The sequence below is a fragment of the Symphalangus syndactylus genome, chromosome 8 (assembly GCF_028878055.3).
Source record: "Symphalangus syndactylus isolate Jambi chromosome 8, NHGRI_mSymSyn1-v2.1_pri, whole genome shotgun sequence".
Taxonomy (NCBI): domain Eukaryota; kingdom Metazoa; phylum Chordata; class Mammalia; order Primates; family Hylobatidae; genus Symphalangus; species Symphalangus syndactylus.
Window position 1 is genome coordinate 54,425,035 of NC_072430.2, and position 15,739 is coordinate 54,440,773.

At 35.6% G+C, this 15,739-nt stretch overlaps 1 protein-coding gene across 1 annotated transcript in view; it reads left to right on the forward strand.

Annotated features, from left to right (window-relative positions):
• Positions 1-15,739, forward strand: part of KCNH5 (potassium voltage-gated channel subfamily H member 5) — a 344,681-nt gene that overhangs the window by 238,367 nt on the left and 90,575 nt on the right. The window contains exon 9 of the mRNA XM_055289151.2: positions 3,488-3,740. Coding sequence (XP_055145126.1) covers positions 3,488-3,740 — 253 coding nt within the window. The remainder of the gene's footprint in view (positions 1-3,487; positions 3,741-15,739) is intronic.

A 15,739-nucleotide genomic window follows, 5' to 3' on the forward strand; every position in this document is an offset into this window, starting at 1 on the left:
TTTACTGCAACCTGTTTTATCAGCAAGGTCTTTATGAGGTGTATCTTGTGCCGACCTCCTATCTCATCCTGTGACTTGAGAATGCCTTAACTGTCTGGAAATGCAGCCCAGTAGCTTTCAGCCTCATTTTACCCAGCACCTATTCAAGATGGAGTTGTTCTGGTTCACATGTCTCTGACACCATAGCTCTTACAAGAAAATTTATTGCTTATCTTAATGAGTCTAATTTATTAATATTCTGTTGCAAGGAGGGGACAAACAACTCTGAAAACAAACAAAAGTCACTTTTAACCTAAGTATTTTCTTCTGAAATATAATTTTATTTGTTTGTAACTATGAAATCCTCATTAGGAAACCTACCTACAATAAATTGGATCTGATATTCAAGGCAGAATACATGGAAACTGAGACCAGTGGGCCAGGTCTTGAATGATAATTTTACTCCATCCCTTAAAACCAAGTTTTGCCTTGGCTAAGACAGTGATTAACATTTCATTTCCAGAGTAAATAACAAGATACTTACATTTTGATGACAAAAACATCATGTAACACACATGCTCTGTCTAAGGTTGGGGAAGGAAGGTGCTTGCCAGTGGGTGTGACTTTGGTTGATCTTTTTAGCATTTAGTTTTACCTTGTCACGTTTTGATATCTGGATATAAGTAGATGCCATCAATCAAAATAATAAATCAATTAGTGTCATATGTTAAGTGAAACAAAAAAGGAAAGGTGTACTCATAACGTAATAAAATCCTCCTTTGACATGCCAATAAACAGAGAATGTTGCAAATACTGGAAGATTTCATTCGCAACATGAATCCCGAAAAACGTTATTAAAAGGAAATAACACGACTATTACCAAAATGAATAGAAAACAATGAAAGTCCTGTATGGTAAATGGATCGAAATAGAGCAGTCTATTTTTCAATTAAGGTCTTCAGTGTAATGTTTGTGTATGTGTGTATGTATTTAAATTTTTTTGTTCTTCTAGAGCTAATTTCATTTTCAACTTGGAAAAAAAATATTAACCTTAATCAGTGCTTAAAATATCTTCAGGTTTGTGCTGAAATATTTTCTTAATTCTGTCTGGAAACCTATCAAACTGTACAGATGAAGACTGCAGACGGCGTGGAAAGTGAAAAAAGAAAATTGTTTTTGTAGAGAGTTTAAGCAGCAATAAACTCTGTAGGAAGACAGATGTTCCATAGTGATAATAAGAGCTAGTATTTCCTCTGCCCTTGCTATGTGCCAGGCTAAACTAGGCTCAACTCATGCCCTTTCATTTAATTTCCGCAATAAGCCTAAGATATAAGCACTATCATTATCCCCATTTCACTGATGAGGTTTAGAGGAATTAAATAAGGTGCTCCAGGTTACAAAGGTTGTGATAGTTTTGAACCCAGACTTATGTCCTCTTGAGCCTGATCTTTTTTGCTGCCTCTAAGTAAAGACCCACAGGCAGCACATGCTTTTATGTCACTCTGGCCATGCTCCTATCATACCACTTTTTTCATTGTATTGCAGTTGTCCCTTTACACGCCCACCTCCCACACTTTCTGGTTAGCTCCCCTGAGGCAAACACAGTGTCTTACTTATCCTTCTAGTTCTGAGGATTTAACACAGTGATGTGACCCATTGTGGAAGCTCAGTAAGTGCCTATAGAATGACTAATATATTGTCCAAAGTCAATAAAGGTTTATATATTAAATAAAACATTGCCTTATAGAAAATAACTGTTGTGAAAACAGTGTCAATTACTTTTAAAGCTGTGTTAGGCATTCCTTTCCTCAAAGATCAGATTTTTCAGAAAGGTGGGTGAGCAGATTGCTGCTGCCTATAGGAATTTGAGGGAGTATGAAAAAAACCCAGAGATGATTAAATAATGTGAAATGTATGTAGAGCATTAAGAAAGGTTAAGAGAAGGGATACTGAAAGCATAATTTAATTAATGGTTTTTGCATTTATGATGGGCTTGTCTTCTCTACAGGGAAGCAACCCAGTTTTCATTGATAGTGACCCCCAAATAAAAGGAATAGTCAGGGGACATTTTCAAGCCTTAAGAAATTTTTTAAAGCTTAAAATGCAATTAGTAGAGGAAAGAAAACTATTTTATATTTATTAAAATATGCAGTATAACTTAATGGGGTAAATCAATTTAGCTTCAGCTTTGAGGGATTGAAATCCGATCAAAGAAAACCATTTCTGGTTATAAAGAGTAGTTTACAAATGGGGTTTGAGGAGCGTTCTAAATGAGTATGCACTTGCATCTTTAAAATGGGCGGTATTAACTTCCGCAATCACATCTTGCTCCACGATGTTCTGATTAAATATGATGATAATGTCCATTTTAATCTAGGTCTTTAATCACCCTGTCAGAAAGCTGTAGCCAATAAAAGCTCTCTACCCCTTGCTGTATAAGCATACTTCTGCCATTTGCTTCCTCTTTTAAAGGATGCCTACAGTGTGAATTCTGCTACTGCCTGCAGCAGTCTTCAGAAGTCAAAGACCAGAATGAACAAGGAGTGCCATACAAAATAACGTATCCACCCTGCCAGCACTGACGTTTCCAACCACCCAAGCCTTACAGAAGGCTGGTCAATACCCTTGTCCCTTCCTGGACATGAATTTATTGGTAAAAGGAAAATCTTCAGAGTGAAAAAAATATATCAAGAGTGGAGTTAGTCTGCCAGTGCCAGTATGTCAAGTTGCCAGGGTGCTTTTGTTGATTTTGTTTTCTGATGGCTGTCTAGCATGAATCCACCTCCAATGTGGAATTTTGATTTAGTTATAAAAAAATTCTGAAACATCTGCTAGATTAAAATGAATGGTCATGCCCTATTTTACTTGACTCTTTGATGAAATGATATTAACTTTTTTCTGAGACTCTTCCTGACCACCTCAAAACTGTTTTGTTTTTGTTTTGAGACAAGGTCTTGCTCTGTCACTCAGGCTGGAGTGCAGTGGCACGACCTTGGCTCACTGCAATCTCTGTCTCCTGGGATAAGGTGATTCTCCCACTTCAGCCTCCCAAGTAGCTGGAACTACAGGCGTGCACCACCACGGCCAGCTAATTTTTTTTTTGTCTTTTTAGTAGAGACAGGGTTTCACCATGTTGCCCAGGCTGGTCTCGAACTACTGAGCTCAAGTGATCTACCCACCTTGGCCTCCCAAAGTGCTGGAATTACAGGAGCCATCATGCCCGGCCAAGGCTGTGTTCTTTCTGAGGGGAGATCCATACTCTTCTCAAAGCATTTACTACATGGTTCTGCATTGTCATGGTCCATATGCTCATCAGCCCATCTCAGTGGATTATTACCTCCTTGAGAGCGGAGCTGTGTCTTGTTCCCTTTGCCCTCCCAGTACCTAGCAAGGTGTGTAGCAGTGTAGCAGACATAGTCATAGTCAATAAATATTTGTTGGATGATTGTTTTTCTGAAGTGGCCCCTTTCTCTTTCCTTTTCACTTATTCATCTCTCACCTTCTTTAGGTCCTCTCCATCTGTCCCAAGGATATGAGAGCTGATATCTGTGTTCATCTAAACCGGAAGGTTTTTAATGAACATCCTGCTTTTCGATTGGCCAGCGATGGGTGTCTGCGCGCCTTGGCAGTAGAGTTCCAAACCATTCACTGTGCTCCTGGGGACCTCATTTACCATGCTGGAGAAAGTGTGGATGCCCTCTGCTTTGTGGTGTCGGGATCCTTGGAAGTCATCCAGGATGATGAGGTGGTGGCTATTTTAGGTACTGTGAACTTTCCTAATGTAGTAGCAAATGCGTAGTAACAGTTTTAGATATTTTGCTTTTCGCATTTTTAAAGAGAAATTTCCTTTGGTAACTTTGCAAATTGAGTCACTAATGAGACGTGAATCTTAATGAAAACTAATCATGCTATTTCAGCAGAGAACATTAGTATCAGTCACAACCTAATAATGGGCTGAGTTTGATTAAACTTTCTTTGGCAACAGTAGGACAGTACCTTTTACACTAAAGGTGGTCACAGCCTAACGTGCCTTGTAGCTCCATGTTAGTAAGTGTAAAAATGGCTTGTGGAATGATTGACGTGGTAGGGACGAAGGGTGTTAGTCTCAGAAGGGCAACAGAACCTGTCTAGTTCATCCCTTTTCTTTAGAGAGGAGCCAAGTGAGGCCCAGAGAAGCTTAGTGACTTTCCCAATTAGTAAATGAATGGAGGCTTGAAAATAGATCATTTTACCCCAAAACTTTCTCCCTCATCACGGTCAACCTAAGTAGTGAGCTGAAAGTGTGGAGGAGGTTAATGAGTCTGACCCTTTATAGCAGAGTGATCGCAGTATAAGTAAATTAAATTTAGGTTTATAAAGCTGGTTCTGTCCATCTATATTAATAGGCCATAAAAATTATTTGGCTAATAATAAATTCATTTTCAAATTTAGAGCATTTTAGAATTTAGAATTCAGTAGATAGTTGTACTAACCACAACCACAACAATAAAAGGGCGGTAACAGTATATAGAAGTGATAAAATAAAAAAATGTTGCATGTTTGGGGACAGTGTAGGATATATAGCTTGGCAAAAAAAAAAAAAAAATTGCCAAATGACCTTTTAGATCATTTTCTGCTCAAATATCTGCAGCAGGTTCCTGAGATCCACAAATGTAAGAGGAAGTAATAATGAGGTCAGAGGAGAATCATTTCTTTTTTTTTTTTAATCAGGTAAAATAAGTTAGAATTGCAGGATGTCGACTGCTTTTTGATCACATTGTTCATGGCTTGTGTCTTATGAAAAATGAGCTCAATTTTTAAACTGTTGGATTTTCAGCTACCGAGGTCAACCTACCATAGCTTGAATGCCACTTATTCTCAAAAGTAAAAGATTAACTGATAGATTTTTAAAACTACAAAAGCAAAATCCAGCACAATATGATGAAAAACTGACTTCAAAAGGCACCATTACTTGAAAAATATAGAATTGAGATTGGAAAAGAAATGACCCTTCGTAGGAAAACAGGTTCTGTAAAACTTGTGAGTTCTAGAAAATGGTTCAGGGTTGCAAATGACTGAATACCGAGGTTTGTAAGCCTTTCCTTAACTGCATACAAATGATATTAGAATTACAGTTAGATCTCCTCTAGGAACTATTTTTATTTTTTTTCAAGAAGAAAATACAACATTTTTAGAGTCAACATTCTGGGTATGGTTAATGCTCATTAGTGCTTGTTCTGCTTTGTTTACTGGAGTATAAAGGAGATAAATATAACCCTTCATAAAAAGTTGTACATTTCACCAGAACAATCCTTTGTGGTAAAATGAAGCATATTTACACTATGCAAACCATTCTTGTTTGCTCAAAGAAGAGGATAAAATACAAGGTCAAAACAAATGTATTTTATTTTCCTGAATGTCCACGTCAATGGTGGGTAGGAAAAAAATATCAAATGTATTACATGAAAATGAGTACCCTCATGATAAATTACCTCAGCTGTAGACTCATTATTATTTGCTTTGTCCCGTTTTCTTCATTACAACTTCATTTGGGTAACTCCTTTTCTAAAAGAAGGTTGAAGAAAGTCCTGGGTACAGTGCCACTAGCCTGGGTCTGATAAAATGAGACAATTTGCTCAGTGAGACAGACAAAATGCATTTTCCTTTCATTTTAAAATAAAATGGTAACTTGTTTTGCCCGATGACACAGTAAAAATGAACACAGGACCCCTGGGTATTGGACCCATCTCATCATATATCTGTCACATTTTATTATTTTGAGTTTGTGCTTTTTGTTCTCTCTCCTCAAAAATCTTGGGATTCAGAGACTTTTCACATCTTGTGCTTAATGAGTCAAATTATACAGACAACTCTCTGGCGACCTTTCTTTTTTTCTATAGGCTCTGAAAAAGACTAGTTCATTCAAAAGCCCATCAGATCAGGATTTTTCGTTGGTTTGTTTAACATACAAAATGCTTTAATGATGTTTAAAGAAAGGAAGAGGAAAATAGTAACTTACCAGCACCATTTTTTCCTGATTCTCCTCTTCTTCCTCTTCTCCTCCTCCTCCTCCTCCTCCTCTTCCTCCTCCTCCTCCTCTTCCTCCTCCTCATTTTTGATAGTTTAATTTTGAAATAATTGCATGGTTAATGAAAAGTTGCAAAAATTATCATGGTGTGAAGGGATTAGATATATATATTAAATATTAAATATATCTAATCCCTTCACACCCTGATATATGTGTGTGTGTGTGTGTGTGTGTGTATATAAACGTATATACATAAAAAAGATATATATGTATATCTTTAAGTTCTGCTTTATTAAGTTGATTCAGTCTTTATAACTTTATGTATTTTTTTCTTTTTGGCTTTTTTTTTTTTTTTTTGAGACGGAGTTTCACTCTTGTTGCCCAGGCTGGAGTGCAATGGCACGATCTTAGCTCACCACAACCTCCGCCTCCCAGGTTCAAGCAATTCTCCTGCCTCAGCCTCCCAAGTAGCTGGGATTACAGGCATGCGCCACCACGCCCAGCTTATTTTGTATTTTTAGCAGAGACAGGGTTTCTCCATGTTGAGGCTGGTCTTGAACTCCTGACCTCAGGTGATCCACCTGCCTCGGCCTCCCAAAGTGCTGGGATTACAGGTGTGAGCCACTGCGCCCAGCCCAACTTCATGTATTTTTTAAATCTTTTTGATTTGCCCTGGTACTGAGAGTGGCGGGTTAACATATCTTATTATTCATGCATTTTATCTATGTTTCCTTGCATCTCTTGTGGTTTATGCTATATAACATTTACTGCTGTGTTATTTGGTGTACAGATTATTTATGATTGTTACGTCTTAATTGTCAACTGTGGCCTTTGGCATTGAAATATGCCAACAGCCATAGTGTTTAATGCTCTTTGCCTTTAGTCTTGCAAGGGTCAGAGAGGAACAAAATCCCTACATCCCTCACATCTGAGGACACCTCACAAAAATGGGAACTTGCCTATTTAGTCTGATAGAATAAATAAGAAGGCGTTGCTATCTCTTACACTGATTCATTTGCCAGTTAAAAGGTAGAGAAGGGAGGTTATTTTAAAATTAATTAGAATCTCTGAATCCAAAAACAGGTGCAGTTTCATCTTTTTGGATTCTTGCCATTAAGCAGTCTCTCGATAGGCACATAATTCTTTAGTGTGTCAAAAGTGCTAAGGAGTTTAATGAATAAGTTCTGAAGCATAACTAATTAATGGAAAGATAAAAAAGTTTAGTCAACAAATAACCTCCTTTAACACTGGAGGATGGCTTCAAGATGTTTTTCGAAATAGGGCATATGAAATATAATTGCAGTTCATGTCTTTTTTCAATTTGAAGTTCTTTCAGTTCCTACACCTCCACCTTTTTCTGACCTTCCCACCTTTTATAAAACACAAAGAATTCCAAATTAAGTTCATGATGCATACATAATATTTTATATTCTTTAATGTCTTATTCCTTTTTAGTTCCTATCCTATAATTACTTAATATGAACAGATTTGTTGGTATGGCTGAAATAGCCAGGTTACTTCTCAATGTCTTGACAAGTATATTGTGCCTTTCTGAGGTTATAAAAATGACATCTCCCTGCTAACAATAGACCCTGCTCCTAAGACATTTGTTTTGTCGTATTTTCATTTTGTCTTTTCTCATCTGTGTTCATTGATTATTAGAATCATAGGGTTAGAATTATTAAACTAAGACAATCTCTAAGTCTTTTAATTGTAACTTCAAATTCTCAAGAGAGCTTTGCTTGTTTATGTATGGTTTGGATGGAGGGGTTGAAAATTGTTATGGAATTGGGAAAAAGCATAAATGAGGCCAGGAATAACATAATTAAATCAACTTAATACGAAAGAGAGTCTTTAGCACTTGAATTAAGATTCTATTTTAAGTAGCATCAATTATTTAAAATCCATTGTAGGCTGGGCATGGTGGCTCATGCCTGTAATCCTAGCACTTTGGGAGGCTGAGGTGGGCTAATCAATCACTTGAGGTCAGGAGTTGGAGACCAATCTGGCCAACATGGTGAAACCTCATCTCTACTAAAAATACAAAAATTAGCTGGGTTTGCTGGCATATACCTGTATTTGGGAGGTATTTGGGAGGCTGAGGCATGAGAATTGCTTGAACCTAGGAGGCTGAGGTTGCAGTGAGCTGAGATCACACCACTGTACTCCAGCCTGGGCGAGAGAGTGAGACTTTGTCTCAAAAGAAAAAATTATAAACGTGTGCATTGTCAAACAAAATTTATAAATTACGCTGCTCAAAATTAAAAATCTCCTTATTTTTATTACAAAAAAAATGAGATGTGAATGAATAATATTTCGTTATTTTGAGAATCTGTGAGAATGTGATTTTTATGCTGTAGGTATATTTCTTCCTGTGCACTTGCTGTTAGAAGTCAAGTGCTTCACAGTTTAAATCCTTAAAAGGGTTTTTCCCAAGTTCCAGAAAATTATTTTCTTTTGCACCCACACTTCTGTGTTTTAGATGCTGAGCTGTGAAACATGTACATTTGTTCTATATATTATGATGATGAAATTACTTAATTCAGATATTTTTATAAAGGGCAAATCAGTTGTTTGCTTTTAAAAACATGCATACTTGTCTTGATTTAAACATTTTAAGCAGTGATTATAACATTGTTTATCTATGGTTCAAAATAGACACTTTTAGAGTTCCTCAGCCTGCAGGTTTTGGAATAAAATATGAGTTTAACAATCTTGGTAGTTTAGATTAAACTTCAAACCCTCTCGCCATCACCCTTCAAAACTAATTTATTCTATCCCCTTGGTATCTTTTAATCCTATTCTTAATATCCCTTACCGCAGTCAATGCTCTTAAAATTTTGGTCCTAGGTGTGAAAGGAAAGTATCTTGGGCCCCCAAGATCACTAAGGAAAATTCATGCTGGAAACTGCGTGGGGCAAATCTGCCTCCCATTCTATTCAAAGTTACTAAGATAGATGCATATCTGATTTGCCTCCTTTGGAAAGGCTAATCAGAAACTCAAAAGAATGCAACCATTTGTGTACCACCTATCTGTGACCTGAAAGCTCCCTCTCTGCTTCCAGTCTTCCTGCCTTTGCTTCAAGTTGTCCCGCCTTTCCAGACCGAACCAATGTACTTCTTACATATATTGATTGATGTCTCATATCTCCTTAAAATGTATAAAACCAAGCTGTGCCCCGACCACGTTGGGCACACGTCGTCAGGACTTCCTGAAGATGTGTCACGGGTGCATCCTCAACCTTGGCAAAATAAACTTTTTAAATTAACCGAGACCTGTCTCAGATTTTCCGGGTTCACATGGGCCATGACTACCATCTTAGTCATTAGACTTACCTGCTCATAAATCTATCATAGAATCATAGGGTTAGAGTTATTAAACTAAGGCAATCTCTATCTAAGTCTTTTAATTGTAACTTCAAATTCTCAAGAGAGCTATGCTTGTTTATGTGTGGTTTGGATGGAGGGGTTGAAATTGTTACGGGGTTGGGAAAAAGAGCATAAATGAGGACAGGAATAACATAATTAAATCAACTTAATACGAAAGAGAGTCTTATCACTTGAATTAAGATTCTATTTTAAGTAGAATCAGTTATTTAAAATCCACTGTAGGCCCAGCATGGTGGCTTATGCCTGTAATCCTAGCACTTTGGGAGGCCGAGGTGGGCGAATCACTTGAGGTCAGGAGTTAATAAATCTATCAGCAGCTTCAACCTCCATTTCTATGTTTCGCTGCCACCAGAATAATCTTCCTAAGATATAACTGTGTCAATCTCCTCATTCATATTTCCAGTATCTTGAGGATAAAATGTAACTATGAGCATGGCCTATGGGGCCATTTGGGTCTGGCTTTTGCTCTCCTTTCTGGCCTGATTTGTGTCATTGTCTATCCCTACCCTATTCTCACCATACTGAATTGCAGGAAGTTTCCTGAGTTTAACAAAGTTCCCTCTTCCTGGCAGGCTGATGCATATACTGCTCCTTCATTTAGAATACTTTTTCTCTCCTTTTTAGTGATTTGTCTCTTGCTTCCTTGTTCTATTTTATTTTTCCCTTATTGCCCTAGTCCGGGTTAGATGCCTCTATTCTGTGCTTCCACTTGGATGCCTATACAGGGTTCTTAGTACCTCCTATTTTTATCCTTCCCCTGTTTATCCTCCCACTGCACAGTGACCACTTGAAATTTCTTGTTCCTTTTTGTCTCTCTGTTGTCTATGATAGGATCTCTTCAATAGGTTTTCCGTAAAGGCTATTGTGAGTGAGACAGATTAGCTAGTACAGCTGTTACTTGGTATCCACAAGGGATTGGTTTCAGGACACCCTCACAGAGACCCTACTCTGAGGATGCTCAAGTCCCTTACGTAAAATGGTATAGCATTTGCATACAACGTGTGCACATCATCCTGTGTATTTAAAATCATCTCTAGATTACTTATAATTCCCAACACAACGTAAATGCTACATACATAGTTGTTTTATTGGTTAGGGAATAATGACAAGAAAAAATATCTGTACACATTTAGTACAGATGCAGCCATCCATTTTTTACCCCAAATATTTTCTATTTGTGGTTCATTGAATCCATTGATGAGAAACCCATGGGTATGGAGGGCCAACTCTGCTATACTTTGCCAACAAACTCTTTTCATAATTGTTTCAGTTCTGGGTACCCAGAAAAATACATTGTATTCTGTTGACTCACTTGCCAATTTCCTCTATGCCCTCTGTTCTTCCTTTGTCTAGAGGTTTATAGTAAAATGCATTTCTCAAAAGCCTGTAACTTTAGTTTAGATCTGTTATAGGCAGAAGGAAGATTTTCCTACTGTTAACTAGGCAATTTGAACAAAGATAATTGAGGGGGAAACTGTGTTAAGTATCTCAGACCACCCATGGCTCTCTGATAAGTTGCTCCTTTCTTGTTCTCCATCACGGATCCCCAGTACCAAGAAGGAATCTAACTTGTACCTGCTTGTTGACCATAATAAGAAGACTTTAAATTACATTCATTGAAGGAAATTTAGCTTTAATTCCTAAAGTGGCATTGCTTTTGTCGTCAACGAGAATGAATGATTCAATAAATCTGAATTAATTTCATTAATACATAAGCATTTAAGAATTAAAAGGGATTTAAGGAAAGGAAAATCATATTTTTCATTAGTAAATGAGCTCCCACCCACTTAAGTAAAATGTAAAGCTAAGAGATACATTTTGATTTTAATATTCCTTATCAAACTTTTAAAGTATATTTTTGAAAAATACACTTGCACCTCTTTGAAAGTCCAATTAAAATACCAAAAATTATTAATGGAGTGCTCATTATTTTGTATACATTATTATACCAAGTCATTTAATAACCCTGTGAAGAAAGTAATTATTGTAGTCATCTTACAGAGGAAGAAACTGAAACTCTGTAATATCAGGTGGTTCTCCCTGGGTCACAGCTAATAAGTAATTAGTGGGTACAGGATTTTAATCCAGACCTGTCTGACATTATGTGCATGCTCTTACCCATCAAATTACAAAAAAAAAATGATGCTCTGGAAAACAGAAATTTTGAAATAGAATTTTGAAATTATAGTACAACTATTTGGTTTAATCTTAATGGAAAATAGAGTACCTATATTACCTTTACCAATTTATTTCTTTTTATTTTTTAAAAAAGATTTCTCTAATACCACTGCCAAGAATTAGGCACCATAAGAGTATACATTACAAAGACCCTTCACTAAATATTACCTAAGGTACTAAGTATGAATTGGCTAAATCAGCTACTAAGTATCTATAAATACTGTCCTTCTCCAAGTGACTGGTTTACCATGAGGAAGGTGTTTAGGACTGAGGAGAACTGAGCCCAGAGTGTGAATGTCATGAGTTCTTAGAACACAAGATAGGGATGTTACATGTTCATCTGGGTTATGGAAGAGTTCAGAGTCTACTTAGTCGGTTAATGTTAAAGTGGAAATGAAGCTTTCTTTCTGTGTGAGGTCTTTCCTAATTTCTTCAAATTAAAAACAATATTTTTCTTCTGTGCTTTGCTTATCCTGATCTGTATACACTTACTTCATTTTCTTCTATTTTGTAATTTTTTTGGTCTGTCTCTCTTACTCACAAAATTAAAGACTTCTTGAGAGCCAGATTTCTATTTCCTGAATCTGCCTATCCCCTCACAGCATAAAGCAAATGTTTCAACTTTTGAACAAAAAGTTCAAAAAACTTAAAAAAATTTTTAAGTAGTAGTATTTTATTTTATAAATAAATAATTTAGCATAAGGTAAAGGAAAAACAGAAGACAAGTGACAATAATACAAGAAAGAAAGAAAGAAAACCTGTGCTTTGAATCTCACTCCTTTATCCCTGTGATTGCTTTTTGTTTCCCTATATGCTTCTGTGATCTCTGCCCACGCTCATATACATTTCTATCACAGCAACACAGCTTTATTGAGGTATAATTGATACACAAATATCTGCATATATTGAATGCATACAATGTGATGAGTTTGTGTATATGCAAACATTCTTAATACCACTACCATAATCAAGGTAATAGACACATCCTAAAACTCCCGTAGCTTTCTTCTGTCCTTTTTTTCATGGTAAGAACACTTAATATGAGATCTACCCTCTTAAAAAAGTTTGAAGTTCACAGTACTGCGTTGTTAAGTGTAGGCTCTATGTGTACAGCAGGTATCTAAAACTTAATTCTCTAGCATAACTGAAACTGTATACCCATTGAACAAAAACTGTCCCTTCCCCCATCTTCCAAGCCCTGACAGCCACTATTATATTCTCTGCTTCTATGAATATAACTACTATAGACACTTCATATGAGTGGAATCATGAAATATTTGTACTTCTGCAACTGGCTTATTTTGTTCGGCATAGTGCTCTCCAGGTTCACCTATATTATTGCAAATGACAGAATTTTCTTCTCTTCAAAGGCTGAATAATATTCCATTGTATGCATACATGACGTTTTCTTCATCCATTCATCTGCTGATAAATACTGGGGTTGTTTCCATGTCTACCTATTTTGAATAAAGCTACAATAGGCATGAGAGTACAGATATCTCATTGAGATTTTGATTTCAATACTTTTGGATACATACTCAGAAGTCAGATTATTGCATCATAGGTTAGAGTTAGGGTTGAGTCAGGATGTCAGATTCATAAATTGAATGAGGTAGAAAAGACAGCCATTTTTTCTCACACTTCACAGTTGCAAAAGTTGTAAGACTTAATTATAATATGAACAATATTGTAGGCTTCAACTCTAAATGTTTTCTTAGAAAAAGAAAACAGGAGAGTTTCAAGATGTAATTGATTTCCAAATTAGTCTTTTGCATGGATTTCTTTTTTATAATATGCCATTCCCTTTCTTGATTTAGGCACATATTTGGATTTTTATATGCAATCAGGTTGTTCTTAACACTAATAGTGCCAAACTCAGGATAATCAGCATGTTTTTTTATCATTTCTTCTACCTCCTTAAAGGTAGCTTCTTACTGATGTCAGGATACCTTCTCTTTATCTGCTTAATAAGAGCTATTTGGCTCATTCTTTGTGTGTGTAAAAAAAAATCTACAAGCTAAATCAGTTGTTTTTTTAAATAGATAAGAATTATTATTTGCTTCTCTGAAAATGTCTTCAAGCTTGTATCTATGATAATTTTTAACATAATGACTTTGGACTTCAATCATTGAAGATTGGCAGACATCATTTCTAAATGTTTTAAAAGATTTTATTCTAATAAACCTATATAATTTCTTAATTTTAATACTCATTGTTTTGTTCTTTCTGTTCTTCCTTTTTAAAATATTATTTTATGACCGTTGCAGTTTGTACATAGTTGAAGTCCATTTAAAATAATATAATTAAAAATCATATAGTCTTATTCATCTATAAATGAATATTTTTGGGCCTATGTAATTATAATGAAGTTTATGAGCCAATTGCAATGATAACTTATAGTGAAGGGCCAACTAATAAATTAAAGTGAATACAGTTCAAGTACAGTATTTCTTTATTAATTTCTTGTCTAATTGATCTATCCATTGTTGAAAGTGGGTTACTGAAGTCCTGTGCTATTATTGCATCTCTATGCATTTTTTCCATCAAGTCCATTAATATTTGCTTTATATATTTTGATGCTCCAATGTTGGGTACATATATATTTGCAGTTGTTATATACTTGATAAATTGATGCCTTTATCATTAAATAATGAGCTTATTTGTCTCTTGTGACAGTTTTTGACTTGAAATCTATTTTTTCTGATGTAAATATAGCCACCCCTGCTCTCTTTTGGTGACTGTTTGCATGGAATATCTTCCATTCTTTAATTTTCAGCCCATGTGTGTCCTTAAAGCTAAAATGGTTCTTATAGGTAGAATATAGTTGGGTCTTGTTTTTTTTAATATCCATTCAGCCACCCTGTCTTTTGGTTGGATAATTTAATCTATTTACATTTAAGGGTATTGATATGTAAAGACTTATTCTTGCCCTTTTGTTCGTTGTTTCCCGGTTATTTTGTAGGTCCTTTTTTTTTCCTTCTTGCGACTTACTTACTGTAAGTTACTTACTGTAGCTATGGTTATTTTTGACCATTTTGACTTTTAACCTTGATACTAGAGATTTGGATGATTTACATACTACTACTATAGTGATGGAATATTCTGCTTGTGATTGTGTATTTACTTCTACCAGTGAGTTTTATACTTCCATATATTTTCATTTTGGTAGTTATTATCCTTTCATTTCCAGGTGAAGAACTCCATTAAGCATTTCCTATATGATGGTCTAGTGGTGATGACATCATGATCAATGGGGAACAACTAAAGACTTTTCCACTAAGACCAGCACAAGGCAGAGATGCCTGCTCTTACCACTTCTATTCAATATAGCACTGGAAGTACTAGCAAAGGCAATCAGACAAGAAAAATAAATAAAAGGCATTTAAAACAGAAAGAAAGAAGTAAAATTATCTCCTTTTGCAGATGACACGATTCTATATGTAGAAAAAGCCAAAGAGTCTACAAAAACCTTTTTAGAACTAATAAATAAATTTAGTAAAGTTGCAGGTTGCAAAATCAACATATAAAAATTAGCGACATTTCTATATGCAAATAACGACCTAGCTGAAAAAGAAATCAAGAAAAAAATCTCACTTACAATTGTTACAAAAATACATACGAATGAATTTAACCAAAAAGGTAAAATATCTGCACACAGAAAACTATAAAGCATTGATGAAAGAAATCGGCTGACTCTGGGTGTACCACCAGTAAGTTAGCCCTGCTCCACAAGGAACAGTGAAAAAAAAAAAGAAGGAAAGAATTGAAGAAGACACAAATAAATGGAAATATGTCCCATGTTAATGGGTTATAAGAATTAATATTGTTAAAATGTACATGCTACCCAAAGCAATATACATAGTCAAAGCAATTGCTATCAAAATTCCAATGACATTTTTAAAGAAATAGAGAAAACAATCCTCAAATTTGTATGAAGCTGTAGCAAAAACCCAAATAGACAAAAAGCAATACTGAGAAAGAACAAAGTTGGAGGCATCACACTTCCTGATTTAAAATTATATTACAAATGTCTAGTAATTATAACGGTATGGTACTGGCATAAAAAAGAAACATGGAGCAGTAGAACAGAACAGAGAGCCCAGAAATAAATCCAAACATATATGGTCAACAAATTTTCAACAAGGGTGCCAAAGACCACAGTGGGAAATTAATAGTTTTTTCAAT